Here is a 20171-nt window from a genome sequence, read left to right on the forward strand (position 1 = left end):
GGTTGTGAGCCACCATGTGGTTGCTGGGAATTGAACTCGGGACCTCTGGAAGAGCAGCCAGTGTTCTTAACCACTGAGCCATCTCTCCAGCCCCTTAAAACTTGTTTTTAAGATGACCTTCTAGATAACAAGTGAATGAATCAAGTTGGCATGTCCTGTGACACTTAGAGGTCGGGAACTGTTTTCACACAGCTTCCAGGAGCACTTCAAACTTCTATGACCAGGGAACTCCTTGTTCATGTTACATGTTATTGGCATGCTGGTAAGAAAACACCATACAGCGAGGCAGTGGTGGCACATGTCTTTAATCCCAGCAAAGGCAGAGGCAGTCAGGCAGATCTCTGTGAGTTCAAGGCCAGCTTGGTCTAGGAAGTGAGTTCCAGCACAGCTAGAGCTGTTACACAGAGAAACCCTTTCTCGAAAAACAAACTAACAAACAAACAGACAAACAGAATACTGATCTAAAATCCTCAAGAAAATCAGTATAATAATGTTTATATAGAGACAGCTGAATACCAGCTTTGTCTCCTGCTTGGATTGCTTGCTGTGCTAGGGATTGAAGCCAATGGCAATAGCCGTGACCTAAATCTCTCTAGCCCTTGATGGAGAGTTACAATGTAATAAAATACTAAGAATTAATCAATCGAGAAGCCCACCATGCTGCCCCTGGTGTGCAGAGGGCAGACAGTCCAGGAAGCACAGAGACAGCACCACAGCCCAGCATGCAGCTGAGCACTGTGGGAACTGAGTGGGTGGTGGAGCAATAGGAGAAGAAGAAGCAAGCAGGCAGGTGGCAGAGAAATGGAGGACGAGGAGTTTGTGTGCTGTGAAGCGAGGCAGAACTGGACTCCTGAAGACAATTGCTGTTCTTGCTCCTTGGGAAAAGGTGAATTGCACTGCCCACCAATTGAGACAACAGCAAATTTCAAGGCTAGTGGACCCATGCCTTCTTCCTTTGAGAAAACTGACCACTGTGTGAGTAGGTGACTCCCAGAGCCTCATCCTAGCCCAGGAAGAAGAGCGGTTCCTTCTTTCGGACTTGTCCTGCTTTTTCCTTCTCATCATTCTACCAGGCCCAGCTTCTGTGTCTTTATTGTACTAAACCAAAACAAAACATAGCCCCATAAACCTTTCTGTATGTTTGGTATTTTGAAAAAGAAGAAAAAAAGACTTGAAAAAACTTGAAAGTCTTTTTTATTTGTGTGGATATGGGTATGTGGGTGTCTGAAGGCCAAAGGACAGCTTGCAGGAGTTGGTTCATTCCATGTGGTTCCATGTAGACCATGTGGCTTCCAAGGATTGCACTCAGTCATCAGGCCAAATGACAAGTGCCTTTACTCACTGAACCGTCTGTGGGCACCTCTGGAGAGATAGCTCAGTGTTTAAGAGCTCTGGCTTTTTTTTTTTTTTTTTTTTGAGACAGTGTTTTTCTGCTTAGCTAGTTTTAATGCAAACATTAGAGTTTTATAGAAGAATCCTAACAAAGTGCTCCTTCTGACTGTTGACACCAGCAGACACCTGAATCTGTGTGTGTATGCCACAGCATGTACAAGGAGGGCAGAAGAGCCTCTGCCTGCCTGTTTTTGCTTTTCTAAGACTTGAGCCCAGGTTATCCTCAAACTGGCCACATAGCTAAGGGTGGCCTTGAGCACTTGGTCCTCCTCCTCAAGTGCTGGGGTCACAGGTATAGTGTTCTGCTCTCGCAGGTACATTTCTCAGATCCAGAAGACTGTTTCTTAGAATGTGCTCAAGTGAGACTCTGGTGAGCCTTTCAGGCTTTTGTTAGTTTGTTTTTGTGGTGTTTTGAGACAGGGTTTCTCTGTGTATTTCTCTGACTGTCCTGGAACTCTCTCTGTTGACGAGGCTGGCCTTGAACTCAGAGATCCACCTGCCTCTGCAACCTGAATGCTGGGATTAAAGGCGTGTGCCACCACTGCCTGGCAGAACACCTTTCTTTTAAATTTCTGTTTCTGTTTGTGTGTGCTTATTTGTCTATGTGTACAGATGTCCATAGAGACCTGAACAGGTGTCAAAACCCCAGAAACTAGAGTTACAGGCTGCTGTCAGTACCTATTGCAACGTTGAGAACTGAACCTGGCTTCTCTACAAGAGCAGCAAGTGCTCTTGACCTCTGAGCCATCTCTCCAGCCCCCCAAATTCTATTTTTGAATAACAGGAATGTTAGTCATTCATTCCTTCAACATTCTGACATTATTGGCAGCCTCAACATTCTGACATTATTGGCAGCCTCGGGTAGGGGCAGGGCCCCAATGTCAGGAGAGCTGAATGACGTGAGAACGTTGGCTAGGGGTCAATGCTCACTTCAGTAGCAGTTCCTAGTTGTTGGGTGCTAGTGCTGTTTCTGTTTTATCAAGATTATGAGCAGTCTCTGGGGGGGAGTCCTTCAGGGGAACTTTGTAGGCCTAAGTACCTCTCTTTGGAGTTCTGTGCAGCAGTCTAGCACCGGCTCCGGGCTTCTTGCCATCGCTGCTGCAGTGGTCACCCCCCGGCGCAGCCAAGGATGTGCTCATGTGCTGCTTCTTGTTGGTTACAGCAATAGGAAATGCCTTTGCGGTCCTGAGCAATCCCGACAAGAGACTCCGCTACGATCAGTATGGAGATGAGCAGGTGACTTTCACTGCACCTCGAGCCAGATCTTACCATTATTACAGGGATTTCGAAGCTGACATCTCTCCAGAGGAACTATTCAATGTGTTCTTTGGAGGACATTTTCCTTCAGGTTGGTATTTTTTTTTTTAAGTTTTTCCCGCATGTATGTCTATGCGCCTTCTGTGTGTCTGGTACCTGCATGTATGTCTATGCGCCTTCTGTGTATCTGGTGCCCGCATGTATGTCTGTGCACCCTATGTGTATCTGGTGACAAAGGTTAGAAGAGGACAACCCTGGAACAAGAATCACTTTTGTGAGTGGCTGTGGATGTTGGGTTCTCTGGAGGAGCAGCCAGTGCTCTTGACCACTGAGTCAAGGTTATTATCTTTCCCCCTCTCCCCCATGACAGAGTTTCTCTGTGTAGCTTTGGAGCCTGTCCTGGTACTAGCTCTGTAGGCCACGCTGGTCTCGAACTCACGAAGATCCATCTGCCTCTGCCTCCCGAGTGCTGGGATTAAAGGCATATGCCAGCTGACCTGAGGTTCTTATCTTAAAATTAAAATTATTATGGTTTTTTTTTTTAAAGACAGAGTTTCTCTGTATAGCCCTGGCTGTCCTGGAACTCTGTAGACCAGTCTGGCCTTGAACTCAGAGATCTGCCTGCATCTGCCTCCTGAGTGCTGGGATTAAAGGTGTGTGCCACCATGCCAGGCTAAAATTAGGATTCTTTCCACAATTTATTTATGGATCTCAGCAAATTCTTGTTTGAAGATCTGAATAGAAGAACATCAGTGCTAGAGAAACAGCAAGAATTTGGAGTGAGCTGAGTGGAAGGTGACGAAGTCTCTAGCCTCCAGCTGTGCAGAATTTTGACCATATCATCTGATTTCTTTTACTGTAGTCACCCACCTGAAAAATGGGGCTGATATTTCAGGACTGCTATGAAATATAAAATATATATATATATATATATATATTCATATGATATAGAGACTGAACCCAAGGCAAAGTCTAAGTGCCCTGGCTGGTTTTGAACCCCTTGTGTACCCACAATAGCCTTGAACTTGCTGTCCTCTTATCTCAGCCTTTCCAGTGGCTGTGGTTGCAGACTGTACTGCTATGCCTGGCTGAAGGACTAGTCATGCCCATCAGGGTCAGGTAGTTACAGAGAGCTTACAGACTAAATACCTTTCATTAATGCCATCATCACAGAATTGCAGTTACAAAGAAGTTAGGCCTCCCCCCAACACAAATGTTCTTTGAGAAAAGAGGGGACCAGGGAGAGGGGGAGACAAGATAAAATAAAGGAGAGAAGTGAATATGGCCTAAGTATGTGATATTCATGTATAAAAATTAATGCTGGGGCTAGTGAGATGACTCAGCAGGTAAAGGCTCCTCCCACCAAGCCTGAAGACGTGATTTATCTCTGGGTCGGACATGGTGGAAGGAGAGACACAGTTCCTGAACATTGTCCTTTAGCCTCCATACATGTGATTTGTATGCATGTATACATGTGCACATGTGGGCGTGCGCACGTACACAAACACAATCTAAAATAAATGTAATATTTTCAAAAGTTCTGTCAGGCAGTGGGGTACATGACTTTAATCCCAGCATTTAGGAGTTAGAGGCAGCAGATCTCTGTGAGTTCAAGGCCAGCCTGGTCTACAGAGTGAGTTCCAGGACAGCCAGAGCTACACAGAGAAACCCTGTCTCTCAAAACCAAAAAGAAAAACCAAACAAACAACAACAACAAACCCACCACCATCAGCAACAACAACAAAACAAAAACAAAATATGTATCTGGGGTTCAGTGTGAGGGTACTGGCTGCTCTTTCAGAGAACCTAGGCTGGAGCCCTGGTGCTCGAATGGTGACTCACAAACATTTGTGACTCCAGCTCCAAGGGACTGACTTCTGCAGGCTTGCATGTGGTACACATGTATACAGATAGAAACACTTGAGCTCTGGAGGTTGTGGGGAGTTGAGGGGAGGGAATGGGAGGAGAGGAGAGAGAGAAAACTGTGGTGGGTATGTAAAATAAAAGATAAAAAATGTTAAATAAAGCCCATATTTATTTATTTATATTTATTGTTCTTTTAAGACAAGGTCTCTCTATGTAGGCCTGGCTGTTCTGGAAAGCTCTGTAGTTCAGTTTTGCCTCAAGCTCACAGAGATCTGCCTGCCTCTGCCTTGAGTGTGAGGATTAAAGGTATGTGTAATCACACCCAGCAACATAAAATAAATATTTTTTAAATATTTATTTATTATGTATACAATATTCTGTCTGTGTGTATGCCTGATGGCTAGAAGAGGGCGCCAGACCTCTTTACAGATGGTTGTGAGCCACCATGTGGTTGCTGGGAATTGAACTCAGGACCTTTGGAAGAGCAGGCAATGCTCTTAACCACTGAGCCATCTCTCCAGCCCCCATAAAATAAATATTTAAACAAACAAAATCACATAAATTTGGGGTTGGAGAGATGGCTTAGTAGTTAAGAGCACTTGCCCATGTAGAGGACCTGGGTTCAATTTCCAGCACACACACACACATATACACACACACATATACACACACACACAGCTTACTCCCATCTGTAACTCCTTCTCCAGGTGCATCCTTGTGATGCCTTCTGGCCTCTGTGGGTACTGTGTTCATATAGTGCACAGACATGCAAGCAGTCAAAACACCTGTCTTAGCCAGTGTTCTGTTGCTATGAAGAGACATCGTGACCAAGGCAACTCTTATAAAAGGAGGTGTTTAATTTGGGGCTTGCTTATAGTTTCAGAGGGCTAGTTTATTATCTTCATGATGGGAAGGCATGGCAATAGAGCAGTAGTGAGAACTCCGCAGCATGATCTACAGGCAGCAGTCAGAAACAGGGAAACTGAGCCTGGCATGGACTTTTGAAACCTCAAAGCCCAACCCCACTGACAGTCTCTTCCAACAAGACCACAGCTACTTCAGCAAGGCCACACCTCCTAATCCTTCCCAAACAGTCCCACTAACGGGGACCAAACATTCAAATGCATAAACCTGTGAGATCCATTCTCATAAAAACACCACATACCCATATACATAAAAATAAATCTTTTTAAAAAATCATAATGAGCCAGGAGGTAGTTGCACACACCTTTAATCCCAGCACTCAGGAGGCAGAGATAGGCAGATCTCTGTGAGTCTAAGGCCAACCTGGTGTAGAGAGTGAGTTCCAGGACTGGCTCCATAGCTGCGGACTGGGAAACCTTGTCTAAAAAGAAAGGAAGGAAGGAAGGAAGGAAGGAAGGAAGGAAGGAAGGAAGGAAGGAAGGAAGGAAGAAATCGAAAAAAATAAAACGATAGTAAGTTGAATTTTTGTGTTAGGGATGCAGCCAGAACCTCCAGCATGGTTGGCATGTATCCCATGCTAAGCTACACACCAACACAAATTGTATTTTTTTGTTGTTGTTTTTGCTGTTTTTGTTTTTTAAGATAGGATTTCTCTGTGGAACAGCCCTGACTGTCTTGGAACTCTGTAGACCAGGCTGGCCTCAAACTTACAGAGATCCACCTGCCTCTACCTCCCAAGTGCTAGGATTTAAGCCATGCACCACCACCACCTGGCAATACATTGAATTTTATGAGTGGCTATTAAAGATGGTAGTGCCTGGGCTGGGAAGATGATGGTTCAGCGGTTAAAAGCACTGACTGCTCTTCCAGAGGACCTCGCACACCCCCTGCCCAGCTGGCCCTTTGGCTCACCTGTTGTCTTCTTTTTCTGCTGGGCCAGATAGGCAGATGCCCTATCTTTAGCCTTCTTGGGAACAAGACTTTGAAAAGAACCAAAAGGGAATTACCATCTCATAAATGTTTTCTCTCTCTCTTTCTCCTTCCCTCTCTCTAATATCTGTTTTTCAGGAAATATTCACATGTTCTCAAATGTGACAGATGACAGTCACTATTATCGCAGGCGACCCCGCCATGAGAGGACACAGACACACAAGAGAGAGGAAGAAGACAAACCTCAGGTGTGTGTGCAGTCGAGCTCCTACTCGTGGCCATACTGAGCCTGCTCCTGTGGTATATAATCAGTCCTGGAAGTGCAATTGAGCTATGCTGGTAAAACGTACTTTATGCTATGATAAGAAGAGCTGGATAACTGTCCCGAATTGGACAGTGTTAGTAATCCTCCATCCCTAATCCCTTTTCATGTTTTCCTAGGATCCCAGTTTTCCTGTAAGGCTGTATTTTCTTTCCCTCCCTCCCTCCCTCCCTCCCTCCCTCCCTCCCTCCCTTCCTTCCTTTCTCTGTCTATTAAGGATTTTTGTTGTTGTTGTTTGTTTGTTTTGAGATAGGTTCTCTCTGTGTAACCCTGGCTATCCTGGAGCTCTCTCTCTGTGGACCAGGCTGACCAGGAGAGTCTCACAAGAAGCTCAAAAGGCAGTGCTGCTGGGATCAGACCCAGGTTCTCAGGCTTGGTAGCCTCTTGACTTCTGAGCTATCATGGTGGCCAAACACTCGTGTACATATTCAAAAACAGCAACAACAACATACTATGCCTCTGGCTTGTTCACAACCCAGAGAGAATGTGCCCTTTCTCCAAACAGTAGTTAATAAGATGTGTGATGAACCTCGACCCCACGTTGTCAAGGGAGAATGTGGTCGTCTTTGACACAAGTTGGATGTCACCAGTTTTGGACAACAACAGCAGAGTAAGAGCTGCTTAACCCTGGCCACTGCTGGAGTCCCATCCGTGTCCGGCAGGCTTACCTAGAGATAAGGGACAGTGGTATTATTGATGGTCCAGGTCGGAGGGGCTTCCTTTAGCCTCTCTCCAGAGAGAAAATGAGTTATTTGGTTCTAGGGTGAAGTTGGGCCTTCCGGGCAAACCTTAACCTTGTGGACACTCCTGTGCAGTGCATTAATTATCTGTATTCCTTTGGGATGGTGTATTCTCACACACTTCACTATTTTCTTTTACAGACTCCATATTCCACATTTGTTCAGCTGCTTCCAGTTCTGGTGATTGTGATTATTTCTGTCATTACTCAGCTGCTGGCCACTAACCCCCCATATAGTCTATTCTATAAATCGTAAGTGGAATATTTCCAATTTTTTTCCTTAGTAACAGCTTAAAAAATGAAAGACTTAGCTAGATGGTGGTGGTGCACGCTTTTTATCCCAGCACGTGGGAGGCAGAGGCAGGCGGGTCTCTGTGAGTTTGAGGCCAGCCTGATCTACAGAGAGAGAGAATTCCAGAACAATCAAAGATACACAGTGAATGAAACCTTGTCTTGAAAACCTGTTTGGCCTATTAGCTCATGCTTATTACTAACTAGCTCTTAGCCGGGCGGTGGTGGCGCGCACGCCTTTAATCCCAGCACTCGGGAGGCAGAGGCAGGTGGATCTCTGGGAGTTCAAGCCAGTCTACAAGAGCTAGTTCCGGGACAGGCACCAAAGCTACAGAGAAACCCTGTCTCGAAAAACAAAACAAACAAAAAAAAAACTAACTAGCTGTTACAACTTGAATTAACCCATAACTCTTATCTATGTTTAGCCACGTGGCTTGGTACCTTTTTTCAGTAAGGCATTCTCATCTTGCTTCCTTTTGCATCTGGCTTGCAATTGTGTCTGGTCTCTGCCTTTCTTCTTCCCAGGATTCTCCTAGTCTGCTTGTCCCGCCTATATTTCCTGCCTGGTTACTGGACAATCAACATTAAACCTATACAAGTGAGAAATCTTAACAGTGTACAAGATCATTATCCCACAGCACCTTACCTTAGGTCTCTCTTGTTTCAGCCACTGTTTCATATTCCAGGCTAGCTGGGCTATGTGCTTCCAGCTAACTCTCTGCTCTACTTCCCACCTTACTGGAGAAGTGCTGAGATTACAGATGCTTCCCACTTTGTCTGGCTTTTTACATGGGTTCCAGGTATCAAACTGAGATCCTCAGGCTTACATGGCTAAAACCTTTACCTGCTGAGCCATTTCCCCAGTGCCATGTCTTCCACAAATTATTCTGAGACATGGTCTCATACAGCCAAGACTAGACTTGGACTCCCCGAGTAGCTGAGGATGACCTTGAACTTCTCATCCTCCTTCTACAGAGGTGTGCCACTACTAGTTTTATTTGGTACTAGGAAAAAGTCCAGGGCTTCCTGTATGTTAGGCAAACATTATACCAACTGAGCCACATCTACAACCCTCAAAACAAACTTTTAAAGGTTTAGTCATTCTACTTTTCACACAGAAAGACTTGTAAGAAAGGCGAGCCTTGGGCTGGAAAGATGCTCCAGTTAAGAGCACTGACTGCTCTTGCAGAGGTTCTGAGCTCAACTCTCAGCATCCACATGCTCACAACCATAACTGGAGCCCTATGGGATCAGGTACCCTCTTCTGCTATACCTTACCAAAAGAGAGAGAGAATAAACTGTAAGCTACTTTGGTAATTGTCAAATTGCTTGCTTTCAATCTTTGGTCACAGTGCTTCTAAGCCCTTGCTGACCCATCCGTACTCCTGCCTCCCACTGCCTATAGTGCTAACAAATGTTAGGAGATGCTGGCAGTCATGTTTAGAGGCCATCTAAGAGTAAGATTGACAAGTAGCACTAGCTGATGTGAGCCACTCTCTGTTTCAGAACCTTGGGCTATACCATTTCTAGAGAAACGCAGAACCTGCAGGTGCCTTACTTCGTGGATAAAAACTTTGACAAGGCCTACAGAGGAGCTTCTCTTCGTGACCTGGAGAAAACAATTGAGAAAGACTATATTGACTACATTCAGACAAGCTGTTGGAAGGAGAAACAGCAAAGTAAGTAAGGCCAAGCAGGCTGTCATGAGGTCTCCCAGCCTTCTGACCCCCTCCTTAAACAGAGACAGAGCAGACACTCACTCAGATAATACCGCAAAGAATGGACGTTTATTGACATGTGACCAGGACTGGAAAACTTAGGAACTTGGGCATCATTGTATTCTCCTGTTGTATCTTCTTCTCTGCCGCCTGCCCCCACAGGGGGATGGGCTTACTACATAGCCCTAACTGACTTGTTTGTTTGTTTGTTTTTTGTTTTTCAAGACAGAGTTTCTCTGTAAAACAGTCCTGGCTGTCTGGAACTCACTCTGTAGACCAGTCTGGCCTCGGACTCACAGAGATCCGCCTGCCTTTACCTCCCAAGTGCTAGGATTAAAGACGTGAGCCACCACTGCCCATCCCTGACTTGTGACTACTCACTGTGTAGTTCGGGCTGGTCTCAGAAATCTGCCTGTTTCTGCCTCTAACCTGCTGTTATGCAGCCCTGGATTTTTGATCCTCCTGAGGACTTAGATTATAGGTATGTACTAGCTCTTCTGTCTTACTACCTGCCTTTTTTTTCTTTTTTCAAAAAATTGCTTTTATCTGTGCAAGAACATGTACAAGAGTCTAAAGAGATGGCTCAGAGGTTAAGAGCACCTCCTGCTCTTCCAGAGGACCCACATTCAATTCCCAGTACTCACATGGCAGATCACAACTGCCTGCAACTCCATGATCTAACACCCTCTCATAGATATACATCCAGGCAAAACACCAATGCACATTAAAAGAAGAAGAAGAAGAAGAAGGAGGAGGAGGAGGAGGAGGAGGAGGAGGAGGAGGAGGAGGAGGAGGAGGAAGAGGAAGAGGAAGAAGAAGAAGAAGAAGAAGAAGAAGAAGAAGAAGAAGAAGAAGAAGAAGAAGAAGAAGAAGAAGAAGGGCCGTGTACAAATGCACAACTTGTGTGTGACAGTCAGAGGACACCTGTGGGACTTGGTGCATCCTAACTGTTGCTCTTGTTGCCAGTCACTGGACCCATTTTGCATCCCAAGCTTCTTCATAAAGTTCTCAGTGCTATCTGGTTTCCTTCACAGTCCCTAAATCACACATTACCTAGAAAGAAATTTGATTGAGCCAGCCTCCCTTTTTGAGTGATACCAGAAGTTTAGTTGCTGACTTGAGCCAAGCAGTGGTGGCACATACCATGATCCCAGCACTCGGGACAGAGGCAGGCGATTCTAGGAGTTAGAGACTAGCCTGGTCTACAGAATTTTAGGACAGCCAGAACTACACAGCGAGACCCTATCTCAAAAAAGCAAAACAAAACAAAATCCAGTAAGAACAAAAGAAGTTGTTAGCCTGGAATCTGGTGTCTTGTTGCTTGTGGAGCATAGAAGAGTGAGTGACTCCTGCTGGCTTTTCAGTAGCGTGGACGTGAAAGAGCTTTCTTCTCTCTCGCTCACAAGAGACGGTGTCTCCCGCTTGGCTTACAGCTCCAGGTGTTACGGGGCGTCCTGGCAGTAGCCCTGTCTCAGCTAGTAGTTTCATTTTAAATTCCAATCAAACTGCCCCCATGCGCAATTTAGAAACACACACACACACACACACACACACACACACACACACACACACACACAAAGTAACTGCATCTTGGCTTTGCAAACTGGGCTCTGATCGATTATTCTTCAAACCATAATGCATCTTTTAAGCTTTATTTCTAGATGTCTTTAAGTGTATACTGATAAAATTAGTCCTTTGGTCACAGTGCTTCTAAGCCCTTGCTGACCCATCCGTACTCCTGCCTCCCACCGAGTTAACCCACCCTTCCTGTGTTTAAAGCACTTTGCTCTTCCTGCTAGCACGGTACTGATCAACAGCATTAGTGGTCCATAGGTGCATGCCGGTTCCCTCTCCGGACTGCTGGCCCCAGAAGCAGACTATCTTACTAATTCTGTGTCCTGGGCTGCAGGCACAGTCCTGACTTCAGGACAGGAGCTCCACACATGCCAGAGAAGATTCTCCTACTGCAAAGCAGGGCGCTGAGGAGGAACGTGAGGAACGGTTCAGTGCTGGTGTCTTATCCCTCCCCTCAGGGACTTCGCCTCTGCCCTCCATTTCTACAGGGCAAAGCTGGCTACCCCCCAAATGAGGGGAAGTTAAATACTTCATTGTTAAATTAATTTTGTTTGTTTGTTTAGGGATTTTTGAGACAGGGTCTCACTATGCAGACTGGGCTGTTTAAATTGGGTTTTATCTTTTAAAAATCAGGAAAGATCTGTGTGTGGTGGTATAGGAAGGCCTGTGATCCCAGGACTAGGGAGGCAAAGAGAGGAAGATTTTGAGTTTAAGGTCAGACTGAGCTTCATAGTAGTAAGACTCTTAGGAAAAAAATCAGGTTGGTGAGGTGGGTCAGTGGGTAAAGGCTCTGGACACCAAGCCTGACCTGAGGTCAGTCCAGGACCCAGAAGTGGAGAGAGAGAACTGATTCCCACAAGTTGCTCTCTGACTACCACATACATGATATGGTTCATGCATGAGGGTACGCACACACAAAAAATAAATAAAGGGAATTTGAAAAGAAAGAAAGGAAGAAAAAGAAATAGGGAAAGCATTTGGTATATAGTCCAGGTGGCCTCAAACTCAGAGATTCTCTTGCTTCTGCTTCTGAGTGCTGGACTTAGAGATGTTTCCCAGCAAGACCTACCCCAGGAAAAAATTTAGGAGCAAGAATCTATGTGGATCTAAATCCGGTGAAAGCCACAGTAATGTGTCCTTACCGCCCCTCTGTGATGGGCACAGGAATGGTTTGGATTTATTGCTTTCTGCAGGAACTACACGAAAATCTTCATTTTGCATTCTTCAGACCCTCACACACATAAGAACTCATATGACACCACATACATGTGCATGTGCACACATAAACACACAAGCACAGGTGTACACACACACCACATACATGTGCATGTGCACACAAACACACAAGCGCACAGGTGTACACACACACACGCTTGTGCATGCACATGTATCGTATTCTACTTTGCAGCATTAAGATGCAATGCAAAAAGATGAAAGATTTCACCAAGAGTGGTGTTTGAGCTTTTGTTCCCGTCCACACAAGGCTTGTTCAGATCTGTGGCTCTGTCCAGGCACAAGTGAAGACTCTGTGAGAGCCACAGCTGGTAGGACAGGCCTGTAATCCCGCCCTGTAATCTCTGGGAAGCTAAAGCAGGAGGATCACAAATTCAGGACCTGCCGTGGCTACAGAGTGAGTTCAAGGCTAGCCTGGGCAACTTAATAAGCACTATCTCATTTTGCTTTTTTGTTTTGTTCTGTTTTAAAAAAGAACTGAGGGTATGACTTGGTGGTTTGCCCAGCAGTATATATGAAATCCTAGGATCCACCCTCAGTTAAAAACAGCCACACACACACACACACACACACACACACACACACACACACACACACACAAATCCATGAATGAGCCTGATGTGTGCGGTTCACCAGTTCTGAATGGAGGTTCTGTTCCTAGCATTTAAACACAATGGGTGTGTGGAGCCTCCACACCACTCCAGTGCCATTTGAGAAGCAGCATCTGCCCTCTGAATCCAGCAGCAAGTGCAGCCAGGAAGGTTAAATTTAGCACTTTGAGTTTGTAAAAATAAACTCACTTGAGAACAAAGTTCACTCTTGGCAAAATACCAAATGGAAATTTTATCAAGGGTAGCCATTGTCTTTTAAAATCTTTATTATTCCTTTATTTGCTTTTCCCTGGAATGCCTAATATGGGTGATTTTTTGTGAGTAATCCTTTACTATGGATGATGTCGACATGTTCTACATACTGCCAGGGAGAGAGGCCCCATCGTGCTGTGTGGATACAAGTGGCTGTCAGGAACCGCCTCCCGGCCCGGGGCAGAGAGGGGCTGAGTGAGTCTTGACCTGGACTGAGCACTTCTTTCCATCCCTTAGAGCAGACACAGAGTGGGTAGAATCATTTCCTACTGAGAGGTTTTGTGTGTGTGTGTGTGTGTGTGTGTGTGTGTGTGTAGCTTAGTGCAGGGCCTGGCACATAGTGAAACCCAGGCTTATACAGCTTCACACAGTAGATTGAAGGACAGTGTCCCCTGGCCTAGGTCATGGCTAGTTACAATTAAAGAGGACATTTTTTTCTCCTTTGCTTTGTTTTCTCCTTTGTTAAGGAGAAACTGTATTTTCTTGATCCTGCTTCTTCCAAAGACATTTTTCTTAAACTTCACTTAGTGGTTATTGAGTGCTGGGGCCGAAGCGACGGCTCAGTGGTTCAGAGTACTCACTGCTCTTCCGAGGCCTCCATTCCCGGCACAAATGTGGAGTGACTCACAATTGTAACCCCAGCTCCAAAGGATCCAGCACCCTCTTCTGACCGCAGATCTGTGTGTGTCGGTGCATGGTGTACATATATACACTATATGAAGCACTTATACATACTCGTAATTTTATTAAAGATTCGTTCATTTTATTTTATATGTGAAGGTTTTGTCTGCATGTATGTCTGTGCACCACATGTGTGCGTGGTGTCTACAGAGGTCAGAAGAGGGCATTGGCTCCCCCGGACCTAGTTATGGATAGTTATGAACATCATATGAGTGCTGATAATTGAACCAGGTCCTGTAAGAGCAAAAAGTGCTCTTAGCCTTTGAGCCATCTCTCCATCCCCCCAAATATTTTTTAAGTTATTGAGTATTAACAGAATTTGTTAGAAGTATTATATTCTTTGAGCAGGCCCTTGGCTTGTGCCTCTTCATTGCTACAAAGCAGCATTATCTGCCCTGATTTCAGTGAGCTTTGTGAAGGCAATCCATGTCTCATGTGACAGGTATCTCTCTTCAGCTTGTTACAGTGGCTGTCAAGATAGAAAATACTAGGCTTCATTAGTCTCTCATTCCTCTGATGAGGACTTCTGAGAATGAGACACAGAAAAGTCAATAAACAAAACGGCTTGGTGCAGTGAGGAGCAGAGCCGCAGAGTCTGTCCTGGACACAGTTCCTTTACTGACTGTAAAGAACGAGGTGCATGCAGACTGATTCACAGAAGTCTCCTGCATAGCCTTCCTGCCTGCCAAAGAACCCTAGGAAGGAATGCTGAGCACCTAGTGGGGTGCAGGAGCAAAAGCTTAGCATTTGGGTGCCGTACACGACCCTCCACAGAGCCCCATCACCTGCAAGGTGATTGTGCCAAGGCAGGCCCTGGCATGCAAGCACTGTGGGCACCCGCACCAAGGGTAAAAAGCACATTGTTCTGCAGCCTGGGAGACCTACTGCCTGCCAAGCCACTGCTGGCTGGAGTCTGGGCCTGCAGTCCAATTGTTCAGGGAGGGTTGTCGTGCTCATCCACCCCACCCTGGAGTCCTGCACCTCCGCTGCACTTTGGGCCTTACTTGGTGTAAATAGAATCATTGTGAGCAGAAATGCCAGGCAGTGTTTTGTGTTGGTAGACATTTATTCGGAGGTCCATGCCCATTGTTCCTTCTGGCTGAAGGCTAATTCCTGCATTTGGGTAGTTTGCTGATTAATCAGACAGGTGTATCTTGTTCTACCAAGATAAACAAAAGCTGTCAGCAAAGATGATTAAGGATGGAAGATATATTTCAAAATGATTAAAATAGCATTTTCATAAGCATGGTTCTTTAACAGCTGCCTGCTGCTGGCAGCCCTGAGAAGCCACGACGCCCATCCAAGCATGCTGTCCTGCTAATATGCGGCACACATGACATGTTTCCAAAGGTGCATCTCAGGAGCTCCCCCTAAGAAGGAGAAACTTACAAGAGAATAAAAACTTAGACCAAGAGCCGGGCGATGGTGGTGCACGCCTTTAATCCCAGCACCCAGGAGGCAGAGGCAGGCGGATCTCTGCGAGTCCGAGACCAACCTGGTCTACAGAGCTAGTTCCAGGACAGGCTCCAAAGCCACAGAGAAACCCTGTCTCGAAAAAACAAAACAAAACAAAACAAAACAAAAAAAAAAAACCTTAGACCAACAACCATGGAGTTGGGAAACAGCAGAGATTATATTCCAGCTAAAAATAGAATGGCCTACTCTATCATGAGGAGAAAGTGAAATTTATTTAGTCAAGGGCACAGAGGCCACTGGTCTGAGATGATTTCACTTTTAAAAGAGCCATTTGAGTTGTGGACCCTATATGTGGTGAGAGGATGAAGAAAGCTTCCGCCTGACCCTCTGTAGATGCTCAGCTTCCAGAGTAGGCCCCGTGTCATGTGTGACTTAGGGCCCTGCAATGCCGAGGGAAGAATGAAGCAGCTGTCTTTGTTCGGATGACAGGAATAGGCGACGCGGCTCCAGGCTCTCCCCCTGCTGTCTGATCGGCACTGGAGCAAGGCGCGACCATCTCCTCTTTCAGCACCTGTGCAAGCTTCCTAAGCCCAGGGCCAAATGTTTTGTTGATAAGAACTAAGCCTAGTGCTCTTATGAGAGCGCAGACTGTGGGGTCGGGTCCCAGGCGGCTTTCCCCTCAGTACCTGGTGCCGTGCCCATCGGGCTCCTGCAGGGTGGAGGAGTGGTATGGAAGTAAGGCCTGTGTGGTCTAGGGATACTGACGTGAAAGCGCTCGGCCTTGGCGAACCAGCACCTGTCGTGTCTTTTCAGAGTCAGAGCTGACCAATCTGGCGGGGCTGTATCGAGATGAGCGGCTGCGGCAGAAGGCAGAGTCACTGAAACTTGAAAACTGTGAAAAACTTTCCAAGCTAATCGGCCTCCGGAGGGGCGGCTGAGACGAAGACGGCCTGACTCAGGATGGGGGTTTCTTACTTGTTACTATTTACATTGCAAATCCATTTTATAATACAAGTTAGGAGATGATGAACACTTACTATCTGCTGACTTTGTTGGGCAGAGCTGCAGGACATGGAGCCACGCTCGTCACCATCCAGTTCTTCCAGGCCGGCTCCAGGGCAGGGGCAGTTCATCTCAGTTACGGGAATGGAGAGCAGGGCATCCCAGAGAAGACCCGCATTTCTGCCTTCATCCTTGCAGCAAAAGCCCACTCCCTAGGCATTTCTAGGCTCGGCCAATGCACTTCACAGTTACTGATGGCGTCTGCTGAGAGTCACACCTCTCTGCCATAGTCGCCATCCCCCAGTGTTGGGTTTTCCCCTTCCTAAGGAGAGTAGAGAGAAACTGAACTGTTTGGCCAGTAGTTTGGTGTTATCCAAGTTTGTTGAGGCAGGAGCATTAGCAAACTGCCTGATTTGTGGTTTCTTTTCTTTCTTTTTTGGGAGAAGGGCTCATTCTGTAGCCCAGACTAGCCTGGGACTCACTATACACTCCAAGATGGCCTTGAATTTGCAATGTTCTGCCTAAGAGCTGGGATTACAGGCATCAGATACCTTACCCAGTAAGGTTCCTTTTACCTCCTTAGTCAGCTCTCTCAAAGGGTCTAGAAAGTCAAATCTGTGAGCAGGCTAGGCGCGGTAGCGCACACCTTTAATCCTAGCACAGGCAGAGACAGACCAATCTTTATGAGCTCAAGGCAGGGCTAAGGAAGAAGGTAAAATACAAGACTGTCAGCTCCTCGGTGTAGATTCCTGGTCCATTTTGCAACTAGAGAGCACTGTGTCCCTTCCCCTTTAAATCGTCATTTAGTATGGTAGGTTGTGCCCTGAGCACAAGTATGCACAGAAGTGCAGTGGTCAAACCCAAGAGGAGGCTTGGGCCTAGAGACCCAAAGGGAGGAGCCTGGCTCTGTGGCACGGAGGGCTAATACTAGCCTTAACAATCACTTTGTTTGACTCAGAGTCCTGTGCATTTTAGTACGAGGTGGTCTTCCATGCATTCAGTATTTATGGAGTGTCTACTACAAAGCAATGGTTTTCACATGTCTCTCTCTCTTTTTTAAATTTATGCCTCCTCAAAATTTGCAGAGCTGGCATTCCCTCTTTCATGAATCAGAACAGGACAAATGGTTGGCCTGGGTCATGTGACTAGGTGAGGAAGTACAGAACGTGAAAGATCGTCCTGTTTCTCAGATGACTCTAGCCAGGTTGGCAAAGCAGAGATTTTCCCTGGAATGCTTCTGCCGTCTGGAACACCTCTGCCACCAGTTTGCACCCTTCAGGACTGCTACCCTGCTGATCTTTCAGAAGCAGGACCAGGACTGGAGAGATGGCTCAGTGGTTAAGAAGAGCCCGGCTGCTCTTTCAGAGGACTCAGGTTCGATTCCAAATACCCACGTGGCAGCTCACAACTATCTGTAACTCCAGTCCCAGAGTATCCAGCTCCCCCTTCTGGCCTTCACGGTCACTGCATGCACCTGGTGCACATACATACATGCAGGCAAAACACCCATACATGTTTTTTAAAAAGTAGGACCCTTTCATACAAATCTTTTTTTTTTCTACCACTAGACGACCAGGGATCATACAAATCTTTCAGAGGAAGAAAAAACAGTTCTTTCTAGAACTAAGTCATTGATTTCCCAGACTGGGTGGTTGTGCCTTCCTGTGGAGGGCAATGCCAGATCTGAGTTCCTGAGCTGCCCAGATTGTCATGAAACTGACTTTGAAAGGTTACTGGTTCATATTTCATTTCTTTTTAGATAGGGCCTCATGTATCCCAGGCTGGCCTCAAAGCCTGGCCTTGAAATATAGCCAAAACCTTTGAACTTTTTTTTTCTCTAGACAGGGTTTCTCTGTGTAGCTCTGGCTGTCCTGGAACTCACTCTGTAGACCAGGCTGGCCTCGAACTCAGAGATCTGCCTGTCTCTGCCTCTCAAGTGCTGGGATTAAAGGTGTGTGCCACCACACCAAGCCCCTTTTTATTATTAATCATCATCATTATTTATTATTATTATGTTTTGTTTGTTTCAAGACAGGGTTTCTCTGTGTAGCCTTGGCTGTCCCGGATTTCACTTTGTAGACCAGGCTGGCCTTGAACTCAGAGATCTGCCTTTGCCTCTGGAGTACTGAGACTAAAGGTATGTGCCACCACCCTGAAACCCTCCTGCCTCTACCTCCTGAATGCTAGAGTCACTCCTGGCTGCTGTGCTGCTGGGGAAAGGACCTAAGGCATTGTGCATGCTAGCCTACTAAGCTACATCCCCAGACTTACCTTCCGAATTTTTTGAAAACCTCTTTAACCTATGAGCAGCAGGGAATTTACTTTGTAAAATGTGCCAGGCACGGTGAAACACACCTTTAAACCCAGCACTCAGGAAGCAGAGGCAGATAGATTACTGTGAGTTCTAGGCCAGCCTGCTCTACATAGCAAGTTCATAGTGAAACCCTGTCTCAAAACAAACAACAGCAAAAACCATGCGTTGTAAAAATATACCCATGAACCAGACAAGCCTGTGGAGAGCTCTTAGCCATGAAGAACGCAAAGCTCTCCTCTCCCAGCCTCAGCCTGGGCTAGAAAGTGGCTGGATGCCATGAATAGTTTGTGGATTTCATGGCAGTGATGAATTATCTTGGTGATGACCTCAGAGTCAGTCTAGCCCAGCTCCATTAAATGTCACACCGACTGTCTGTTCTCATAGCCTGGTGTACTGTTTTATTTACTGCTGATGGACTACAGTACTCACATCTGGTTTCCTCAAGAGGGCCAGACTTGCTCTGGTTGAAGGGTAGTTTAATCTATTTGGCACTATGTAGAATTGCGTTAAACTCTTAATTTCTTGCTTATAATTTAGATACCTTGTCTTCATATTGATAAAATAAGCTTTGTACTCTTGCCTCTGTCTTTGACGAGGTTTCCTGGCAGTGTAAACTCTTTAGCTATGGCTTTTCTAGCTGCCAGTGCGGCTCACAGTTTGAGACCCAGGACTGAGACTGTGATGGGAGTGAGGGCTCACCCGGGGCCAGGAACTGACGTTCAGATGAAGTGCTCTCTTTAGTGAGAGGGAGAAGGAAGCTCCTACCGGTGAGGAGCAGGGCAGCCGGAAGGAGCCCCTGTCCTTGTTCATCTGCTCAAGCAGGAGCCATCTCAGCCTCACTGGTCAGCTCAGGTAAGAACATAGTATCACCGTGCATGCTTCCGGGACCTGTTAGGCATGACAGGAAACGCCATGCCCTGCTGGCATCAGGGCCCAGCAGGCTGGCTGAGCTGCAGCTGCTTTCATTCTCCTCATCACTGTGCTCAGAGCTAGCGCTGCCAGGGGCACCTTGAGATCCCAGCACTGGCCACACAGCCACCCGTTGTCTGCATGCACTGCCCTCCCAGGAGCTGGCACTTAGTTTGTATCACTTCAAGTATTAGATTGGTGTCCTAATTATTTATTTTGGGAAAGGACCAAGTTACTATACATCTTAATGTTTGGGCCTGCGCTGTTGGTACCTCATGCAGTGGTCACCAAGTTCCTGAGTCTACCTTTGCATCACTCTCAGTGTTTGGAGGTGGGAGTGTTCTGTGACCAGAGTCAGGAATGACACATGGGAAAATGCTGAAAAGTCTGGCCACCTGATCATTGCATCTAGAATGAGTGTATTTTAACAAAGTAAACATTAAACAATTTTATATACAAAATGCGACCTTATGGCTTTTCTTTGTTTGGCTTTTGTCCACTACCTCATGCGTGGAGTCACTTTGGACCAAAGATTCTCTGTGGAAGTAGTCTGTGTTTAGAATCGTACATAATGCTAATGGGATGAATTCCAGACGGGGGGGGAGGAGGGGTTCAAGACAGGGTTTCTCTGTGTAGTCCTGGCTGTCCTAGAACTTCATCTGTAGACCTGGCTGGCCTCAAACTCTCAGAGATCCGGGCTGGAGAGATGGCTCAGTGGTTAAGAGCATTGCCTGCTCTT

At 46.3% G+C, this 20171-nt stretch overlaps 1 protein-coding gene across 2 annotated transcripts in view; it reads left to right on the plus strand.

The window, feature by feature from the left end:
* The window catches only part of Dnajc18 (DnaJ heat shock protein family (Hsp40) member C18), a 34048-nt gene extending 14153 nt beyond the window's left edge, over nucleotides 1-19895 (plus strand). For both annotated transcript variants that reach the window (XM_050135077.1, XM_050135078.1), the window contains exons 4-8: nucleotides 2555-2740; nucleotides 6508-6617; nucleotides 7573-7682; nucleotides 9228-9400; nucleotides 16021-19895. In XM_050135077.1, coding sequence (XP_049991034.1) covers nucleotides 2555-2740; nucleotides 6508-6617; nucleotides 7573-7682; nucleotides 9228-9400; nucleotides 16021-16145 — 704 coding nt within the window. In that variant the 3' untranslated portion in view covers nucleotides 16146-19895. The remainder of the gene's footprint in view (nucleotides 1-2554; nucleotides 2741-6507; nucleotides 6618-7572; nucleotides 7683-9227; nucleotides 9401-16020) is intronic.
* Nucleotides 19896-20171: the final 276 nt, after the last annotated feature.

The sequence above is a fragment of the Alexandromys fortis genome, unplaced genomic scaffold, assembly GCF_014885135.2.
Source record: "Alexandromys fortis isolate MF-2015 unplaced genomic scaffold, M_Fortis_MF-2015_v1.1 scaffold_25, whole genome shotgun sequence".
NCBI classification, from domain to species: Eukaryota; Metazoa; Chordata; class Mammalia; order Rodentia; family Cricetidae; genus Alexandromys; species Alexandromys fortis.